At 38.7% G+C, this 21,782-nt stretch overlaps 3 protein-coding genes across 7 annotated transcripts; 1 reads left to right on the forward strand and 2 right to left on the reverse strand.

The window, feature by feature from the left end:
• Positions 1-6,653: 6,653 nt before the first annotated feature.
• Positions 6,654-8,846, reverse strand: LOC131004296 (uncharacterized). The gene has a single exon (XM_057930944.1). The coding sequence runs from the start codon at positions 8,844-8,846 to the stop codon at positions 6,654-6,656; it is 2,193 nt and encodes a 730-aa protein (XP_057786927.1).
• A 485-nt stretch (positions 8,847-9,331) lies between these two features.
• LOC131004304 (uncharacterized) lies at positions 9,332-13,009 on the reverse strand. Of its 5 annotated transcripts, none has more exons than XM_057930953.1 (4): positions 12,797-13,009; positions 11,857-11,911; positions 11,284-11,388; positions 9,332-10,519 (listed from the first exon to the last, which is right to left on the reverse strand). In XM_057930953.1, the coding sequence occupies exons 3-4, from the start codon at positions 11,286-11,288 to the stop codon at positions 9,628-9,630; spliced, it is 897 nt and encodes a 298-aa protein (XP_057786936.1). In that variant the 5' UTR covers positions 11,289-11,388; positions 11,857-11,911; positions 12,797-13,009; the 3' UTR covers positions 9,332-9,627. The 5 variants fall into 5 exon arrangements, with proteins under 5 accessions (XP_057786936.1, XP_057786933.1, XP_057786937.1 ...); XM_057930950.1 differs by having other exon boundaries at positions 10,861-11,388; XM_057930954.1 differs by lacking the exon at positions 11,857-11,911.
• A 6,459-nt stretch (positions 13,010-19,468) lies between these two features.
• On the forward strand, positions 19,469-19,988 carry LOC131004297 (uncharacterized). Its single transcript, XM_057930945.1, has 2 exons — positions 19,469-19,657; positions 19,728-19,988. The coding sequence occupies exons 1-2, from the start codon at positions 19,469-19,471 to the stop codon at positions 19,986-19,988; spliced, it is 450 nt and encodes a 149-aa protein (XP_057786928.1).
• The last annotated feature ends 1,794 nt before the right edge of the window (positions 19,989-21,782 follow it).

Consider the following 21,782-nt stretch of genomic DNA (forward strand, 5'->3'; position numbering starts at 1 on the left):
AATTTAGCACAATTAAGCATAAATCAACCCCCCCACACTTAGCCTTTTGCTTGTCCTCAAGCAAAATCCATATGAATCATAGGAAGAGATTGATTTCAACAATGCTAATTTCCAATCCAAACATTCACAAGTCAATTCCAGATTTTACAATCAACACACATTTTCTCGACCATGCAAGTAATTCAAAGTTTAAGAAGCAACAAAAGAGTAATGCAAGTAATTCGATCAGACCCAATTCTCCGCTAGAAGTGAATTCCCTAATGTGATCGCCTTTATAATCAATATCACCATTTTTCACGCTTTGTGTGCTTAAGATTTTTGACAGTTGAGCCATAATTCATGAAATAAAAACCATTTGGATGTAATCCAAAGTCTTTTCACGTGGTTTCCCATGCTCATAGTTGAACTAGAGGAGCAGAGACTCAAGGCTATCACATTTTTCAGAACAGGCCAGATGTTTCAGAGCTGGCAATTTTGAAGTTGGCAATTCGTCCAACATTTTTCACATTTCACAGATACGATACGGTCGTAGGCAATCACAATGACAACACTCCTTCTAACATCTATCGGACAAATCACGTTTTACTAACTTACAATCATGTTGCAACAAAACTCATAATTCATTGCACAAACAAGAAACATATATCAAGAGTAAAACAAGAATAACCACCATTCATTCACAAACCCGAAATTCGCATCGAAAACCATCTACTCTTCCACAAATTCATAAAAATTAGCAAGATTCGAGACCAAAAACTAAGCATAGAAAGACTAATCTCGCCCAATTGAAAATATAAGCACAACAAAACACCCCCCCACACTTAAAGCATGCCATGTCCTCAGGGCACAAAAAGAAATAAGAAGAGTTGAGGATACGTCCCTGATTATCGGCATTGAGACACTGAAGCATCGTGCGAGGTGGTGAGATGGGGATTCGCTGACTGTGGCAGAGTGAAGAGTGGCCACGCTGAAGCAGGTCAGCGCTGGCAGAGCAGCGCGGAGAAGTAGCGGTGGTGGCAGCTACGCTGGCGGCATATTGAGAATTGCAGCGCTGAAAACAAGACATGCACACCACGCATCATAGTATCCGCAAAGCAACCGAAACTTAGGAAAAACACGAAATAAAAACGAAAAACAAAGAACAAAAAAAAATAAAAACAAAAACAAAACCAAACCACGGTGGGTTGCCTCCCACCAAGCGCTAGTTTTAAAGTCGCCAGCCCGACGTAGAGGATCCCTTAACCAAAATCGCTATGAAATGTCAGCTGAATTAGTCCTCGTGAAAGCACATCATCCTCCAGTTCAGCTGCGGGTCCTCTTAATGAGCAAGCAGAGCTCATCGCATTCTTCATTTTCTCGAACCAAGAGCTATGTCGAGATCTCTCCTCTTTCTTCTCCTCCAAGAGTGGTGCACTCTGTACTCGTAGCACGGTATCATCCTTGCATGGCAGTACATCAGCTCGTTCTTCCTCAACGGTTGCATCCTCTTTCACGCTAGTTGGTACCTCATAAACGGCATTAACGTCGAGTGGAAGCTTGGCCAAAAATTGATCTTCAATAGCCTCCTCATCCTGCAAATTATCAAGAAAATTTTGTATAATTTTGTCCTCTTCCGGGCTGGTGCACATCAGCTTCTCCTTAGCAGAATTCTGGCGCATGCTGCTCTGAGCTGGGGCGCTGTTCAGAGCTGTTCGAAGGATTTCTGCTCTGTCCTCCAGCGGCAGAGCTGGAATAGTCAGCGCTGGCGGAATAGGCATAGATGGCGAAAGACAGTTAGCTCTGAAAATTTCTACTTCTTCCTCCTGGTCAGCAATCTCCACAAGAGAACAAATATGCATTGAAGAGTTAGAAATAATAGGTTTTTTATTAAAAACGGAGAATGTTACCGATCTACCAGACCCGGCCATGCTCAAAGTTCCAGAACCCACATCAATGCGCGTCTGGGTAGTAGCCATAAAAGGCCGACCAAGTAGAACAAGTTGCCCATTCTTTCTTATAATGCCATGCCCTGCCTCGAGCACCACGAAATCGGCTAGTACCGTGATTCCTCTCACCATGACTTCAACATCTTTTAACATACCACGAGTGCTACAATTTGCCCCATCAGCTAATTGAAGTCTTGTTTTCGTGCTTTTAAGCTCTTCTTCCTTCCTGCCCAATTTCTGAAAAATAACATATGGCATCAAATTGACTACCGCACCCAAGTCTAACATACCCGCGAATTCTCCAGCTCGACCCAAGCCAATACCAATAATGAAACTCCCTGGATCTTCTTTCTTTGGTAATGGTTGGGTTGGATCGACAATTGATGGTGGCAGAGGTGGGCTGGGCTTCGGCGGTTGATATGGCGTACTTGATTTGTGAAGTCTCTGCTCTGGCTGCCAAGTCAGAGATGTCAGCCTAGTCTGCTCTGGCATTCTCGCCAGAGCTAGCACTTGATGAGTTTGGCTCTGCTGTTGCTGTAGCTGGTCCAGCGTGCCCGACAATTGCCCCACAGTTGTCTCGAGGCGTTTGATAGTGGCAGCCTGAGACTCCATACTTTGCTTGGTCATCTCAAAGTTTTGCTTACTAACCTCCATAAAAGCTTGCATAGTCTCCTCCAGGGACTGTTTCTGCGGAGGTATTGGCTGTTATGGAGCATTCTGGAATTGTTGAGCAGGCTGAAAATTCCTTTGGTGTTGACCTCTCCATCCATCATTGCTTTGATTATAATTTATGCTCTGTGCAGGGACAGGTGCAGCTTCCTTATGGCTCATCTTGAGCTGCTGTACTTCGCGTATGATTGACGCTAATTGCTTTTGCAGCTCGTACTGGTTCGTCACAGCGCTAGCCTCAACTTTCTTTCCACGCACCGACTTTTGTTGAGAGCTCTCCGCTAATGTTTTGAATATCTCCTTCAGCTTTGTAGCAGTCTTCCGAGCTATGTTCCCTCCTGCGGTGCTGTCCACCATAAATTGGGCAGTTTGCACTAACCCATCGTAGAAAACTTGCATCAACATCACGTTGGGGAATTGATGTTGCGGGCACTGGCGGAGGAGTTCTTGGAATCTATCCCATGCTTCATGTAGGGGCTCGTCCACTCCTTGGGTGAATTCCATGATTTGCGTCCTTAGCTCCTGAGTCTTGTGGCTGGGATAGTATTTTAGCATGAATTTCTCACAAGGTTCTCCCCAAGTGGTGATAGAGTTGGGTGGCAGAGTTAGCATCCATGTTCTCGCCCGATCTTTAAGTGCATAGGGGAAGCACTTGAGCTTAAGTTGGTCCTCCGTGAGCTTCAGCAATGGAATGGTTTGAACTTGTGTGCAAAAATCACGGATAAATTGTAGGGCATCTTCACTCGGCATCCCATGGAACAGAGGTAGAAGACTTGAATCATTCGGCTTTAGATTGTAATCTCTGACGGCGGGTGGAAGCACAATAGCCGATGTGTTGGTGTCTCCGATGACGGGCCGGGTGAAATCTCCCATGTACTCCATGTTCTGAGCCATCTCTTCTTTGTTTGTGTTCTGCTCTACTCGGTCAGAGCTGGCTTCAGAGTGCGCCTCAGAATCAGAGTCAGAGTATAACACGTCTGCTCTGGTATGTGTGCGAGTGTTATCCAGCGGGGAAGTTAGTTTTCTTTTTAGACTACGGCGTCCCTGCATACACAACACTTAACACACGGATTAAACGCACCGGGTGGGAGGAAAAGAAAAGTAAAAACGAGAAAAACAGAAATTTAAATAAAGCAAGTAAAAGCAACACAATTAAAACGCCTAAAACCTTCCCCGGCAACGGCGCCAAAATTTGACTCAACTAGAAACACCTCTAAGTTGACTTGCAATAGAACAAGGACATCCTAGCGATGGTAAGTTGACCCAGTGTCATCTCTCAAGGAAGATCTTTAAGGGCTTTTAATTATGTCACAAGAAAGCTGTAAAATTAAGATTATTAAACTAAAACATGAAAAATAAATTAACGTGAATTAAACTTAACTAGGCAAAAAGGAATTATTAACTAATGCTTGTAATTTAAACTTAACTAAAAACTTAATCTTAAAATTATCTAGGCATGAAACTATTAAACCCTAGGCAAGAATTAAACGCATAAAAGTAAAAGAACTTGGAAATTAAATACTAACTAGGAATTTAAATACTTGTAATTTAAAAGCTTCTAATCTAATGAGCATAAAACTAAATTGCATAATTTAAAGTGCATAATTTAAATTGCAGAATTTAAAGAAAGCAACTAAAAACAAATAAATAAACTTAATTGAAGAAATACCGTAAATCGTCTCGAGAAGTAATCTGTCACGTAATTACAACTCTAAACGGGAACTAATCTAAAACATGAATTTAAAGAACTATAAACTAAACTAACTAGAACAGAAATCGAAACTAGAACTATGAAAGCAATAAACCTAAACTTTGGCATGCCTAGCGGAAACTAAAGATTAGGGCAAGGGATTGATTATTACAATGAAAAGTATGGCCCTATTTATAGACTTCAAATTCTTAAGGATCACCACGGAAGTTGCCATGCAAAGAAGAATTCTAAAGGCAATAGAATCGTGCAAAATAAGGCAACTTCCAGCTGGATGCACGCTTCTGGAAAACACTCCTACTCTCGCCAACTTCGCAACTCTCGTTAGAGGAATGGATGATTTCCCTGACCTCGCCAGAGAAATGGTTTGCCAGCGGAATGATGATCTCTCTGGCATTCGCCAGAGGAACGGTGAATCCTCTGCTATCGCCAGAGGAACGGCGATTTCTCTGGCTTCTCTGACTATTGAGCGCTGGACTTTACTTCTCTGATGCTGACGCTTCTCGGCAGAGGAATAGGTGATTCCTCTGCTCTGGCTTCTCGATTCCTCTGACTAGCGACTTCTGGTGATTCCTCTGGCGATTCGATTCCTCTGATTTCTCTGCTCCTCTGGCGATTGGTTCCACTGCTCTGGCTGGTGATTTCGCTGCTCTGGAGATTGGTTTCTCTGACGCGGGTCTTCGGCTGACTTCTCTGGTCTAGCTACAGAGTTATGCTAAAAACACCCTCTTTAGCCCCGAAATCTCCAAAATTATATTCTTCCATCTAAAAACCTAATCCTCCTGCGAAGCATCAAACAAGCCATAAAACGCACCAATTTCCAGAAGATTCTCTTAAAATAAAGCTTATATAACAATTAAGCATAAATCAACAGCATCGGGTCCTAAGACTCTTCTTTCACCCACTTCATCCCAATAAAGAGGAGATCGGCACTTTCTCCCATACAGAGCTTCATATGGTGCCATGTTGATCGTGGTTTGAAAACTATTATTATAAGCAAACTCAATAAGGGGTAGAGCTTGTTCCCATTGCGTGATTTGATCCAATACAATGGTTCTGACCATATCTTCTAAAGTTTGAATGGTCCTTTCAGATTGCCCATCAGTTTAGGGATGAAAAGCTGTACTGAAATTCAGCTTGGTGCCCAATTCTTTCTGCAGACTCATCCATAATCGTGAGGTAAACTTAGAATCTCAGTCCGACGTAATAATTATTGGTATTCCATGTAACTGTACTATTTCTCGGACAAACAATTGGGCCAATTTGTCAGAGCCATAAGTAATAGGGATTGGAATAAAATGAGCACTCTTCGTGAGTCGGTCTACGATTACCCAAATTGTTGTATTTCCTCTTTTGGACTTTGGCAGACCAGTTACAAAATCTATTGTTATATGCTCCCATTTCCATTCCGGAACTTCCAACGGTTGTAACTTTCCATAAGGTCGTTGGTGTAACGCCTTTACCCGTTGACAAGGCAAGCATCGTTCAACAAAAGAAGCTATGTCTCGTTTCATTCATTTCCACCAGAATTTCTGTTTAAGATCTTGATACATTTTGGTGCTTCCTGGGTGAGCAGTATATGGCGTTTTATGAGCTTCACTCATGATTTCGTCCTTTAAGCTTTTATCATTCGGAACAACAAGTCTTCCCTCGAACAAAATTGCATAAAATTGCATTGTCTGCTGCTTCTTTATATCCACTAACTTGTTCTGTCCGAATTTTGAGTCGTAACCCTTCTAACTTTTCATCATTTCTTTGCGCATTGGCCACCCTGGTTCTTAGATCAAGAGTTATTGTCAAGGTTGCCATCATACCCTCCATAGTTTGTAGCAGCAAAATCACTTCTAGCTTCAATTTTTCAAAATCCTTGATGAGTTCTTCTCTTTGTGTGAGGAAAAACCTAGCTTGGATTGGCTCTTTCTACTTAAAGCATCAGCTACTACATTAGCTTTCCCTGGATGATAATTGATTCCACAGTCGTAGTCTTTGACCAATTCAAGCCATCGTCTTTGTCTCATATTCAGATCCTTCTGCTCAAAGAAATATTTGAGACTTTTGTGATCTGTATAGATTTCACACCTAGCCCCATAGAGATGGTGTCTCCAAATTTTAAGAGCATGTACTACAGCTTCTAGTTCCAAATCGTGTGTTGGATAATTCAATTCATGTGGTCTCAGTTGTCGTGATGCATAGGCAATGACCTTGCCGTTCTGCATCAACACACAACCTAGTCCAATCTTTGAAGCATCAGTGTAAATCGCATACTCTTTATCAGCCTCTGGCACTGCCAATACTGGTGCTGTAGTTAACTTATTCTTGAGTTCTTGGAAGCTCTTTTCACATTCCTCCGTTCATATAAATTTGGTATTTTTCTTGAGTAATTGGGTCATCGGTCGTGCTATCTTAGAGAATCCTTCAATAAATCTTCGATAGTACCCAGCGAGGCCTAAGAAACTGTGAATTTCGTTAGCTGTAGTTGGTGACTTCCACTCTTGCACAACTTGTACTTCTGCAGGGTCAACTTTAATTCCTTCTGATGAGACAATATTCCCCAAGAAATTTACTTCTCTCAACCAAAATTCGCATTTGCTGAACTTGGCATAAAGTTTTTCAGCTCTTAATTTCTCCAAAATAGTCTTGAGATGTTCTTCATGTTCTTCTTCACTCTTTGAGTAGATAAGAATATCGTCTATGAAAACCAATACAAACTTATCCAAATATGTGTGAAATACACGGTTCATAAGGTCCATGAACACTGCTGGGGCATTGATTAACCCAAAAGGCATTACTACGAATTCATAGTGCCCATACCTTGTTCGAAAAGCAGTTTTAGGGATATCATCTCGTCGTATCTTCAATTGGTGATATCCAGATCTCAAATCCATTTTTGAAAAGACATTTGCTCCTCTAAGCTGATCAAACAAGTCGTCTATCCTTGGCAAAGGGTATTTATTTTTCAAGGTGAGTTTATTTAACTCACGGTAATCGATACACATTCTCAATGTTCCATCCTTTTTCTTGACAAATAGGACTGGTGCTCCCCACGGAGACACGCTTGGTCGAATGAATCCTAGATCAAGAAGTTCTTGCAGCTGAATTTTTAATTCCTGCAATTCTTTCGGAGCCATTCTGAACGGTGCTTTAGATATTGGAGCTGCGCCAGGTTCGAGATCAATAGTAAATTCCCCTTGTCTATCCGGTGGCAAACCTGGTAAAGCTTCTGGAAAAATGTCTTTATACTCCCGCACTACCGGTACATCATCAATGCTCATTTCTGATTTTACTTCTTTATTCAAATAGACCAAGTATGCTACATTCTCCCTATTCCGCAACAACTTCATGGTTTGCATTGCTGATAATATAACAGGTGTTTTCCTCTTTTGATTTTCCATACCGTAGAAGCAAGTAGGTTCTTTTCCTGGTGGTTGAAAACAAATTTCTCTCATTTCGCATCGAATCGTCGCATAATTTTCCGTCAACCAATCCATTCCAAGAATAATATCCACGTCCCATATCGACATTAAATGCCAACATTTCGTTGTCATCTTAAGGGGACCTAACTCAAAGTCTAAGTTAGGACAGGTGTGCTTAGTTGTGATACCCTTGCCTAGAGGAGTCATTACCCCCATTTCATTTTTATCTTGTTCTACATTAAGCTCAAAGGTATCTACGCAGGCATATGATATGAATGAATGTGAGGCACCAGTATCAAATAACACGATGATAGGCACACCCTTTAATTGACCCATACCTGCCAGATTACCTTGGTTCTTCTCAAAAGGTTTCTGCTCTAGGTCAAAAATCCGTTGGTGTTGTTGTTGATTCAGCGGCTGCTTCTGTGGTTGTTGTTGTTGATGATGTTGATGTTGCTGCTGTTGTTGTCGTTGTTGTTGATGTGGTGGATGTTGTTGTTGCGGTGGTGGAAAATTTCCCTCCATAGCCTTTAGATTTGGAGTTGGGTTGGGGTACGGTCTTCCCACTCTATTACCTCGTTGCTTATTTGGGCATTGGTTTGAGAAATGCCCCGCTTGTCCACATGTATAGCAGCTGTTATTACCAGCCTTACAAATTCCAGTATGCATTTTATTGCATTTGAAACACGGTGGAATTCCCTGTTGTCCCAGAGGTGGTTTGACATTTCCAGGGAATTGTTGCTGACCTGGTCCTTGCCATATCCTCTTGTTGGGCTGATTTTGATATTCCCACTTTCTTTTTTCTTTCTGAGTTGAATTTTGATTAGCAAAAGGTGGATTTATAGGCGCTCGTGGCTTCGTCTGGTACTGAGGTGGCTCTGGTGCTTGAGATGCCTTCTCGGGTTGCATAGCTAGTTCCATGTCAAGTGCCCTATTCAGAGCTTCAGCATAAGTTAAAGTATCTTGACTTGCCAATATCACTCGGATATCTTGTCTTAGTCCAGCACAAAAAAGTTCAGACATCTTTTCATCTGTGTGTACTTTATATAGAGCATAACGAGCTAAGTCACAGAATTCACGGTCATACTCTGCAACAGTCTTCTTTCCTTGTTTCAAATTAGTAAATTCCATTTCCTTTTGCTTACGATAACTTCGGGGAACATATTTGTCAACAAGAGCAGTTTTGAATTGCTCCCAAGTCAAATTCTCAATTTATTCCGGAGTGTAGGTCTTTTGCCTAGCCTCCCACCAGTAGTCAGCTGAACCTTTTAGCTGAAACGATGTGCATAAAAGACGTTCTTGATCATTACACCTTAGGAAACGAAAGATTCGCTCCATAGATCGGATCCATTCCTCAGCCTCTGTCGGATTTCCAGTCCAACTAAAAGTAGGTGGGTTCTGGCGAAGAAAAAGTTCTTTTATTCTCCTTTCAGGTGGTGGAGATGGAGGTGGTGTAGGTTCCTGATCACATACACCTGCTAGTTCTCGATTTCTTCTTTTAGGAGGCATTCTATTATCAATACCCAAAGTCTATATTAAATACATCATCATTGCTAAATAACTCATACTTAAGCAATTCACATGTAACTTAACAAATAGTAACTCATGAAATTTGTTAAATGACCGCGTAGGTCATCATCATATATCATCAGGTAAAATCTGCCTCCTCGGAGGACTTTTACAAAATAGCAGGGATATGTACAACAAAAATCCCTAGTACTAATCCTGATGTTCTACTATATAAACATCACAACTAGTACTATACCACGATGCGGTCTGCTGGACTCCGCATCCGTATCATCAAAACATATATATACATCTACACACCACACATAGCTATATACATCTATGTACATACATAAAGTTACTACACCTCCTATCTAACCATCATCAAAGAGTAGCTAACATCTGCTCATGCTGCACTGGACTCGCTAGGCTCCGTCTTTGTCTTGCCCTCATGTTGTGGAACCTCGTGAACTCTTACACCCTTACCGGCAAAATCCCTCCTTAAGAAAACACGTATCGTCTGACTGTGTGTCTCTGCCTCGTGTGAATCATTCGAGTCGACTACCACATCCGCTTGATTTAGATCTATCGGCTCTCGACGTATGGTTCCAACAGTTGGCTGCATTCCGAGAGAATCCATATGGTCTCGAGGTACACCAGGTGTTCTGGAAGGTCCAGCTTCAAATTCATCGCGGGTGCGGGTTCCAAGGGTGGTACAATTGGATGTGAGTGTTTGTTGAGGAGTTGTCTCACTATCCGAGGAAATCACCAGGTAGATCGGTGTAGGAGAACGAAGTAGGGCAGCTATCTCGTCATCAGTGTCAGACTCAAGGAGTGGGGCCACCTGAACTAGCTCAGGCGGCATATACGGAGCAGGGTTATCTCGTGGTAAGAAATCGGCAATTCCTCCTCCAGCTTGGATGTAGTCTCCTGGTAACGTGTATGGTCCATGAGGAGCTGCCCCATAGCAGAAATACTGATAACTAACCACGGCTACGAAACTTGGAAAATCTACATACAGGTCGTACTCCTCACCATAATAGTATAAGTAGTCTGAGGCAATGGAGGTCGCCCAACCCTTCCAGTCGGATGGAAGTAGAGTCAACAGTCGAATAATGCCATCATACGAGGAGATCCCATACATGCTAGCTGCCAACCAGTGCTCGTGGAAGTGGGCAAGAAATTCCCCCAATGTGTCTCTCCAACACATGCCATAGTGGAGGTACTCCCAGCGGATCTCATCCTGTGTCGCTCTAATACTAACCCTCTTCCTCGCGGTACGTAGGGTACGAGCCATCCTGCCCAATATAACTTTTACAACTTAGCTTAACATAATACCCATAAAAACTAACACCTAATAAATCTCCCAAATAATGAAATAGTTCACTCAAATAACACATACTTGAATAATTAAATATTCATCCAAATCACTTACAAAATCAAAACAAGTTTAAAATGAACAATAATCCAAAACAATCTCATAATTTATGTAACAAAATTCATATCCATTCTAAAATGAAACATCACTCCAAGAATCTCATAAATAGCATCATCCATCATTTCATTTATCAGAAACTCAAACTCTTTAAATCACATCATATTTTTTTTTCAAAAGAAAGAAAATAATTTAAACTCATACCTGATTAAGCTGGATGAGATGGTGTGCTGAGCATTCATCATTAATATCCTAGTAGTCTAGAGATACAATCTAGACTAAACTCAAAATAAATTAGGCTCAGAGCAAAGGGCCTGCTCTGATACCACTTTGTCGCAGCCCGGCCTAGGAGAAAGATAGCTAGACCAGGTATCGTACGACTAGGGTGGAGAAACGAGAGATGGAAAGTAATTGAAAGGAAACTAAGACAAATAAATAATTAACAACTCACATATATATAATCAATAAATTTCAAGAGGTTCGTCACCATCAAACTTTAACAAAAGAAGTTTAAACCAAATAAACATCTTAACCAAGATTTGTCAAGCTCATATACAGGTTAAGGTTTTAAAACATTCTACAACACGTCAAAAGTGATAAGAGAATTAAAGTGTTGCAGCGGAGTACATCATTGGACATTATGTATGAAGACACAACATCTTGAGCCTATGATTATTTACATAAACGAAAAAGTTCAAGCTCAGCACACTTCCATCTTCATCCCAACTTAACCTACACATTTAGAAAGATATGCAGGGCTGAGTACCAAAAGCACTCAGTGAACATGTGCTGAAAACATTTGAAACTCTGCTTGATAATGTTATATATTGAACTTGCCACTTTAAGCAATGCACAAGTGATTTCTAAAGCAACCTGTGTTTGCTAAACTGTTTTTACATAGTAATTGAAAGTGTTTGCGCAGACTAAGTTCTCATACAAGTATGTACCATATCTACTAATCTCTATAAACACGTTGAGAAGTAGGCCTCCTTCCCAAACGTAACGACAAGTTAACTCAAGGTTAACCGTCACTCTGTGTACACAAATCCTGACTCGCTCAGGACCCGAATTCGTTCTTCTATGTAGATGGTATCATACAAATCTCAAATATTGGCAAGTCAACAATTTTAAAATAAATGCATACACTTAAACTTTATATAATAAAGTATGCATCTTTGTTTCTTGAGTTAGTAAGCCCACCTGATATGTTTCTCTTACTTCGTACTCTAGTGTCAGGCTCGTTCCTAGCCGGAACCTTTAAATAGATAAAGAATTTTTTGTATGAAGAATAAGTAAGGAAATATATATATGTATATATATATATATATATATATATATATATAATATTACAACAATAACTCATATTTGCTATTCACTTATTATCCTAACATTTCCTCACAACATATCATCAATACAATAACACCACTCTCTCCTCTTAACTCAATAAGAAAAGAAAGAATAAGCTCATAGATGTTTGTCAATTCTCAATGAATAGATACATATTTAGTTTAATAAACTAACTTTATCAATCTCCTCAATCTCTTTGAAATAAAATCTCGATGATCTCAATTTAAACTCAATTATTAAAACCACTAATCTCATCCATATGCATAAAAACAGCAACTTTATCACTTCCCTGCTCTTTATACAATAGAGCTTTATAAAAGAATTGGGTAGTAGGGCTGTTCTAATCTCAATAATTAATAAAATCACATCATAATATACCTATAACCATCAGACAATAGCATATGAACCTTCTTAGCTCAAAGCCCTAATTTTCACTAAACTAACAAAATCAATTTTCCAAACTATGTGGTGTAAATTCATAATATACTCATATATGAAATAATTATAGCTCAAGAACACATATACGAACTCAATTATTCAAGAACTTATCATAGCTCTTCAAACTCAAACATAGGATTTACACCAACTTGAGCAAAATCAAAATTAAGTAACAATTAACACAATTAATCACCATAATCCGGCTTAGGAACATCAAAAACATAATATATCTCAATATTAAGACCATACTTCAACTCTAACATTAAATCCCCAGTTTTTCGAAAGCCCTAGAATTGAAAGAACAAATTTTCTTCAAGCTAGAATCGTAGGAAAACAGAGAATTGAAGAAATTCACCTTTTTCTTTCAAGATATTGGAGCTGTCACTTGAAATTTCTCTACGAAATTAGCTTGAAAGAAGGAAATGATTGTTCTTCTTTTGGGGAAAAAGTCGGCTGTTTGAGGATGAAGAAAAGGAAGAACTTTCCTCAATTTTAAAATAATATAGTACTTAATTATCCTATTTCCTTTTATCCTTGTTCCTTTTTTTCGAAAATTGAGTACTAAGACTAGGATTATCGGTACATATGAAGAGACCAGGTCTCTTGCCACCTAGGATAATTGAAATTAAAAAAAAAAATTGATAAGGGAGGTGAAGGCTACGGTCGACCTTCTGAAAAAAGAGACCATGCATGGTCTCTCTCTCTCCTCAACTATCAACTAATCATATTGTAACACTTGTCATCATTTAATTGGGTGAGTAGATTTTATTAGAATAATTAATAAAAACAAGTATATCTTTTATATAAAATATTAAAAAAAATAAAAAATATACCAAAATTTATATTTTTTCATTCTCTATAAATAGAGACCACTCTTGATATATTTCAATACACCTTCAAATTCTCTCATTTATCATTTTTACTTATAACTTCTATTATTTGTTTCTCTATTTTTTTCATTTTAATTTTTTTTGTAATTTTTTAATTTATATTTAATATTATTAAAATTATTACGATTAAAACTAATAATAAAATAATTATATATAATGTTGTAGTTGGATGGTTGGGTGGTCATTGATAAACCAACAAAAATAGAAGTGGTTGGGTTGGGATGAATATTGGTGATGTGGAAGAGAGAGAAATTAATTAAATATTGAAGATGGTTGGATGGTTGGGTTGTTGGGTGGTTGCTGATAAACTTAGTCTAAGACACTTATCAAATCGACTTGATATATACATATACAACTAAATTTGGGGCCTCTACAGCTCGGCCCATTTGGAAAAAATATATAAAAATCCTTTAACTCTGATTTAATGGATGTAATACCCCGCTCATTTCTATCAAGTTTAGAAATTATTTCGAACTTGGATTAAGATGATTTACGCCGAAGTATTTGGAATGAATTGAATTTTAATCCAACAAAAATGAATTACAAAACTTTTGTAAATTTGAGTCATTTAAATTCTTGTGCATCTCATATTTATATAAATTGAATATTTAAATAGTTGCACTAGTATTTCAATAAGCAAACTTTAAAGGATTTTTACATATCCAAAATTTTCAATATCATAGAGATTTTAATTGAAGTCTTCAGTTATTTATGTGTGCTTGATTTAATTATTCACATTTTGAGCCTTAGTTTAAATTATTCTATGAGCACATGCTACCACTTGTCATCTACTTCCCACGATCACCATGATTCCTCCCTCACCCTTACATACACCACCTACTCCTCAAAATAAGCCTCAATTTCAGTCAAAGTACAAGTAAGGATCAATCACCCTATAAGAAACATCAAGCCATACTGTTAGTACAATTATAGTGAACTCCTACCAACTCCATGCTTCCATCCCATCCAAGTTTTGCCTACCTATATTCATCTCCTCACAATACAGCAAACACATACACAATAACACATCTTGACAACTTCCTCAATGCTCAATCGATGCTGCCATCTAAAAGATACACCAACTCAAAGCCCTTCCTCAAACTAATAGAACACTCAGGCATAACATCAAGAAAAAGCTCAGCCTTTCCTATCAAGGTTTTTCTTCAATTCATAGCTGTAAACACACACATATACAGCTTTATGTTTGTTCATATGTCCATCTATAACTGAGTTTACATAACAATAAAGACAACGAGATGTAAATGTTTCATACAATGAGAATACAGATAATGAGATATAAGAACTGATAGTTTTGTTGCCTATGTTTTGTTTATTTGTGTACCAAGAACACAAGATATGTGCATGAAATGAAAATGCTGATAACTAAAACAAGAATAGAACTCGTGGGGTATCTCTGCTTGGAGAGTGTCTGTCGAGGAAGGGATGTGAGAGTCGGGAGTCAGGGCGGCAACGGCGGTGGCTATTAGCTGCTGTCGGACCGAACAAAGGGAAGAGGGAGGCAGTAGCTAGGGCACGGCGGTGGTGGCGTGAAGCTGCTGACCGTCGTCGCCGGATTTTAGAAAGGGAAGGTCGGAATTGGGAACCTTTGGTTCCAGGTGGCTTGTAGCGTTTGTCATCGGCGGCAGCCATGGCTACTGCTATGGTCGCCGAGAATTGGAGCGAGAGGAGACCGGATTTGGGAGCCTAGGGTTCGGCGGCGGCAGCTCTGCCGTCGTTCTGTCCGGAGCAGGGGAGAGGAGAAACGAGGGGAGATGAGGGAGAGACTCGATGGCCTTGTCGATGTCGGAGTTTACAGGGGGAGCGCAGGAGAGGCGGCGCTTCGCCGGGGAAGACGAGAGATCGAGGGAGGCGGCGGCGCCTCGCCGTCGCCAAGGAGGAAGGCGGAGGCGGTGATTCTCGCCGCTGCTTCGCCGTTTCTTTCGTGGGTATTGGTGAGCCGAATGGTGTGGTGCGACGAGGGAGATGAAGGCGGGGTGATCGGCGGCGGTCGCCGCCGGAGGAGATTCGAGGGAGAGAGAGAGGCGGATCTGGGTGGTGAGCAGAGAGAGAGAGAAAGCTGAGAGTGTGTGCGTGTTTGATTCTGAAAAAAAAAAGGGGGGGGAAAGGGAGCTTGAGGTTGGGCCGGGTTTGGGCCGATTTAAATAAATGTTTGGGCTTGTTTTAATATTTTAATAGGGCCACGTCTTATTTATTTGAGGTGGGCTGCGAATTTTTTTAACAAAAGGGCTTCTCATTTCAATTGTGGGCTAATTTATATTATTAAGTTGGACCGATTCTTTGATTTAAGCTTGGGCCTATTCTATTTATTTATAATGGGCTAATATGTTTTTAATTAACTAGACTTTTAATAGTTGATTAATTATTATTTTAAGGAATAATTTGCATACTAATATTATATTATTATTATGTGCATATATTAAGTATGAATTACTTATTATATGAGTGGAGCATGAAATGATTTGCATTAAATATTTTTGCAAATGAAAGTATCTATGATTTAATTGATTTTGTTTATAAATTCAATTATTTAAGAAAATCGAGTAAGGACATTGTTGGTGTCCTTAGCTCAAGAGTTAGTTTTCAATCTTTATTATTAAATTTTGAAACTCGGCGTGATGAATCATAGAATGTTAAGCATTTTCCCCAAGATATTAAGTTAGCTTCACGAGACCTATTAAGAATAGAATTTCTTGTAGGCTTTGTGATGACCAGGAGGATTAGCGCTACTTTTCCAAGACAGGTTTATATGTGTATGATCTTCAGGCTTTGCTTATCCAGGTGGGCTTACTTTCCAAATGTATAAAGTATGATTGAGTTATTAAGCTCTAAATGTTTCAATGAAATGCAAACTGTTTATCCAATAAAATATTTTGTGCACTCTGCTCCGTTTAAGGCTCGCAACAATGAATCGATCGAGGTTCTCTCTTGACCTAACACGTTATTTGAGAATTGTGTACACCTATTAGCTGACCTGGTGGGTTGATCTCCATCGGGCACTAATCATGTATGAGGCGTTATAAGGGTGCTCGACGGGATGTGTTCCGGAGCATTGGGTCCCAAATGGGAACTTGGCTGGGTTACGCCCTCAGTTCAAGCAAGCGGGAGTAATGGATCCGTCGGTGGCTAAAAGGTCCAGGATCACAGCAAGTAACGAAAAGGGAGTGTGACATGTGCGCACAAATGAAAGAAATTATTTTAACATGCTTAGAAGTCCTTTCAATTTAAAACCTTCTAAGTTATGTAAGTTATGATTGGATAAACTGTCTTTATTAAAATATGAAATGTTTCAGAAAATGCATGCCCAGTACATTAGTACTTAGCCCAAAAATACTTTCAAATGTTTTCAAGTTGGCTGGCTGGTGCTGACGGGACGGAGCTGAGGCTAGGGTTAAATTCCTATTTTAGACTTCCGCTGTAGCAATTACTCATATCCGTCTTTTGTTTTCCCAACTTAAGATGACTTCATGTCGAGCTTCAATTTAAAATTTCTAGTTTTATGTTAATGAACGTCGGTTGTCAGAAACATGAAACAAAACTTGTGATCCAAAGGGGCCTAGCCCGACTCGTTATCTTATTATTCGGGTTTTAATAAGGTTGTTCCTTGTTTATTTATATGAATTAGTTGCACCTCGATTACATTTATTCATTCAAGAATTGGGGTGTGACAATGGAAGAGTGTATTAATAAATTAATTTATAAATAAAAAAATTCTTTTAAAAATACACTTAAATAAATATTTTCCAATTACAAAAATTTAATAAAGCTATCTATCAACAACTATTCACCTTCACGAAAATAATAAATAAATATCCTCATATTATTCACACTATTGATTTAGTAATTGTTCTTAATTACTAAACCAATTAACTCATTAGTAGGTAATACTCAAATAATTAAATAGCATTTCAAGCTATTTAATTCTTTTAATAGATATATATTAATAAAAATATTATAAAAATATACGGAGTATTACAACTAGCTTGAAAAGTGTCTTGCTCTTGCTCTTGCTCTTGTTTGGGTTTTGCTCCCAATACTGTGCTACCTCCAAGAGTCGGAGAAGATGATTGCCTTGAGGATCAAAATCTGAGCTTAAAAATTTGAGCCCAGTGATGCAAGCATAATCCCATGCAGTGAAACGGAGGGTTTGCCCGGAAATTTGGAACCGCAACTCGTCCGGGGGTATAATATCACCTTTCAATTGGCGGGCTATAACATGAAGGAGGGGACCATTTGAATTTTAGCAATAACACTTCCTATACTCATGCAATCATGTACATTTTCAAATTAATGGACATAAACACACAATTTAAAACCATAGATTTTCAGAAAAAGAAAAAGAAAAAATCGTTGTATGAACTTAGGGCACTCACCAATGGCTCATTGTAGATTATTGTTTTTTCCATACTTTCTGACGCCGTCTCTTCCTCATCATGGTCGGATTTTACTCGATTTCTACTCATTAGAGTCTATCGTGTGTTGTGCGTTGTGTTTGCAAATTGAACTCGACAAAAGAGAGAGAGAGAGAGAGAGAGAGAGAGAGAGAGAGAGAGAGAGAGAGAGAGGGTGGGGACAGATTTGGAGGGACCGCAGGGTTTGTGTGTTGTTGTTTTCTTATTTGTTTTTCTTTTAATATATAGTAAAGGTATTTTAATCTTTTCATTGATTTTGGTATAAAAAACTTATACTTTTATAAATGGGTGTAAAAAAACTTCTAACTTTTAATATGAGGTATTTAAAAAAATTTGCCCCTATTTTTTAACTCAGTTGGGGATTGGAGAGATATAAAGATTTGTATCCAAATAACTCATCTTAAAAAAATAAAAAGTAAATAATACTTAATTTTTTATTCTGATTTTTGACCGTTATGGAAAAATATTAATTTCTGAATTAGTAGTTAAATGACACTTTTAAATTTATTTATTTTTAGGTTAAGGTACAAATACACCCCTAAGAGAGGCTCCTAGAACGTATACCCCTTCATACTCGACATTGGATCAAATAAACCCCTGAAGTCCCAGAATTCAAGTAATTAAATCCACCTTTCAAACGGCCCTTAGACTACCAATATCGGAGCCCAAGTTGGGTTGGTCGACCGTGCCACATCAGATTAAATTATTAAAAGAAAAGAAAAACTCACAGTAATAAATAAGTTTTCAACCGACCTAAGTCTCTTCCAAACCAAATGAGACCATCTGGTATTCCTTTTCAATTCAAAAGGTAAGCCATGTGTCACTTTTTGATTGGTTTTAATTTATATATATATATATATATATATATATATATTTTTTTTTTTCTCTCTACATGACACTTGCAATATTTTTGCACACACAAAATTCCTCTTCTTCTTTTCACGTATTTTATCCACTATTAATTACTAAATTTTCATCTTTTAATCATAATTTTATATACTCCCTCCGTCCCACCGAAAGTGGTGGACTTCTTTTGGGCACGTGATTTAAGAAAAATAAGATTGTAGTTTAAAGGTGTGTAAATGTGTGTGGGGCCACAATGTTTGTAGTGTAAAATTATTACCAAAAAAGAAAATGCACCACTTTCGATGGGACAGCCCAAAAAGAATTACGCACCACTTTCGGTGGGACGGAGGGAGTATTATTTTTAACAATAATAATTTTTAAAGTTTAAAAATTAAAATAAAAATAATTACATATTATTGTGATTGGGTGGTTGGGTGGTCATGGATAATTCATTGAGAATAGATATGGTTGGGTTGGGGTGATTATTGATGACGTGAAAGAGAGAGAAATTAATTAAATATGGGATAAGTATCAGATTAGCCCTTAACGTGGAAGCCCCTATGGCATTGAGCACCTTATGGCAAGGGGGTGTAAAATAAACCCCTATGATAATAAAAATCGAACAATTAAACCCTAAATCCTAACGCCAACATAACGCCGTCCGTATCAGATTTTATTTTTCTTTTTTTTTTATCTGCGGGGCCACCAGTAACTAACTGAAATCCCCCTTTTTATTTGGGGATATTCGTTAGTTTGAAGAACCCTAAATCGCGATGCTTGCCTTCAAATTGGAGAATATCTTTCAAAGTTTTGCGAAATTAACATAGGGATTCACCGTGTGCTTGCATTTCGTGAGGAGCCATGAGTTTCAATTCTGTCTCCGGTGGTTGTGGATCGGGCTCTTCGCGTGGTGGACGTCAGTTGCAAGACCATCAAAATCCAAGGTTTTGTGAGTGCCAAACTGATGGAAGAAGGTTGAGGGCTGTGATAATGACATCGTGGACGGACGAAAATCCCGGTAGGAGATTTTATGGATGCCGAAATTGGAAGGTATGTTTGTGAATCCATTAGTTGTGTATTTGCTGAACTTTAGGCCATTAAATCCCTTTTCTTGTTTTAGATGAAGAATTCTGGTTATTTTGATTGGCTTGACGAACCAATCAGTGAAAGAGCTAAAGACGTTATCAATGAGTTGAAGGTCATGAAGAATAAGGAAAGCTCAAGCTTGGAACCGATGGATATGGAGATTGAATTTGCCAAGATTTGGAATGTCATTGAAATGTTGAAAGAAGATTCAAACAAAAATAGGAAGAAATCTAGATTGGTTACTGCAATGTTGGTTGTTTCTTGGTTGTTTATAGCATATTATGCACTAGTTTAGTCTGCCTTTGTAAATTTCGATCTACTATGTTTTGAAAATTGGAAATGAAAGGGAGCTTATTTTGTGTCATACATGATTGGTATTTTGCTGTTTGCAAGGATCATTGCAATATGAATGTAAGAATAACTGCAATCATCATGATTAAATCCTTGATGTTGGCAGACAATGATATAACAATATGATATAACAAGAACGTAAGAATAACTGCAATCATCACCATTCCATAATTGTAATGTTGTAAAAAATAACCATCTTTTACAAGCATCATATCAGCCACTTAAGAAAACAAACTGGAATGAGAAGATCAAACATCTGTTTCAAGTTCTTCCATCAACAAACATAAGTATACCAGTGCAAATTCAAACTAACTATTGCATCAAAAAAAAAGTTTTGCATCTTCATCAATCAAATAGGAAAAGGAACCTAATATCCTCCAAAATGCTTGCTTCAACTAGTAGTAGTAGAACCTACAGTTGAAGCAACATTTTTTCCTCTCGGGGATCTTCTGAGGACAACTTGTTCATCTTCAAGTTTGCCTTTTCCTCGAGGAGCCTTAAATGGCTTGGAGGCCACCTTCCGAAGCTTGGATTGTTTTCCCACTGTTGCAACTTCTTTTCTGTTTTCCTTTCTCAATTGAGTCTCATTTGGAATTGCAAACCTTTTGTTTGGTGCAGGATCCAAGAAGCTATTATGAAACTTTGCAGGCACAGATGAAGAAGAAGCTTGTGTATCCTGGGTCATCTGAAAAGCATTGAAGAAAATGAATAACAAACAAAGTATTTACACTTCTAAATTAATGGAATTAAGCATACCTAACTTGGTCTTTGAGGGCAATGACCTTTTTTGTGACTTGCACTTTTGCAAATACTACACCTTTGTATCTGACCTGTCCTTGATAACTTGTTGCCTTTTCTGGGCTCGTTTGGAGCTCTTACTCTCAATTTCTTGGGCCTACCAATCTTCTTCTCAATAGGAGGAGGCTCCACTCCATCACTCTCTTTCACCTTCCAAAACTTGAAACCTGGAACTGGCTTTATAGAGTGTTCATAGCTTCTCACAACGCCAGACTTGTGGTACCAGTTGGATATTACACTAAGAGGATCCAATTTCGAGTAAAATAAGGCAGCAAGGGCATGGCAGCATGGAACACCTGTCAATTCCCACATCCTACAGGTGCACTTTTTCCTATCCAAAGAAACAGTGTGTTTATCTTCATACTCCCCAATTTCATACCCATTTTCCCCATTTCAGATGACATTACATGTCATAGCATCAGATTTGGCATCCTCAAACAACTTCATAGATGCAGGGGACCAATCAGACTTCCAACCATTCACACTACATCTCCTATCTCTAATTCTAGTCATGGCTATCACCCTAATATCCTCTAGCATACTAATAATGGGCTTGTGTCTAGCTTCAATAATACTAGAATTGAAAGACTCAGAGATGTTGTTATCTACCATGTGAATGCAGCACCTCTCACTCTGGTATGCCCTGCACCAGTTTTGGGGTGGATAGTGGAGGAGATCCACAGCAGCCTGTTTCTTTATTGAGCTGATCTTTGCCATGTTCAACTTGAACTCTTCCTCGAATGAACTCCAGGCAGCCATCCAAAACCTCTTCTTCAATTCCTCACCTCTCCATTTCTTACTCTAGTTAGCATAGATGTGTCATGCACACCATCTATGCTCAGCTTGTGGAACTTGATCCTTGACTGCCTCCATCAATCCCTGTTTTCAAATTACATTAATAAGCTTGAGTTACAGTTTTCAAATACAAAAAAAGTTGACA

The sequence above is a fragment of the Salvia miltiorrhiza genome, unplaced genomic scaffold (genome assembly GCF_028751815.1).
Source record: "Salvia miltiorrhiza cultivar Shanhuang (shh) unplaced genomic scaffold, IMPLAD_Smil_shh original_scaffold_371, whole genome shotgun sequence".
NCBI classification, from domain to species: Eukaryota; Viridiplantae; Streptophyta; class Magnoliopsida; order Lamiales; family Lamiaceae; genus Salvia; species Salvia miltiorrhiza.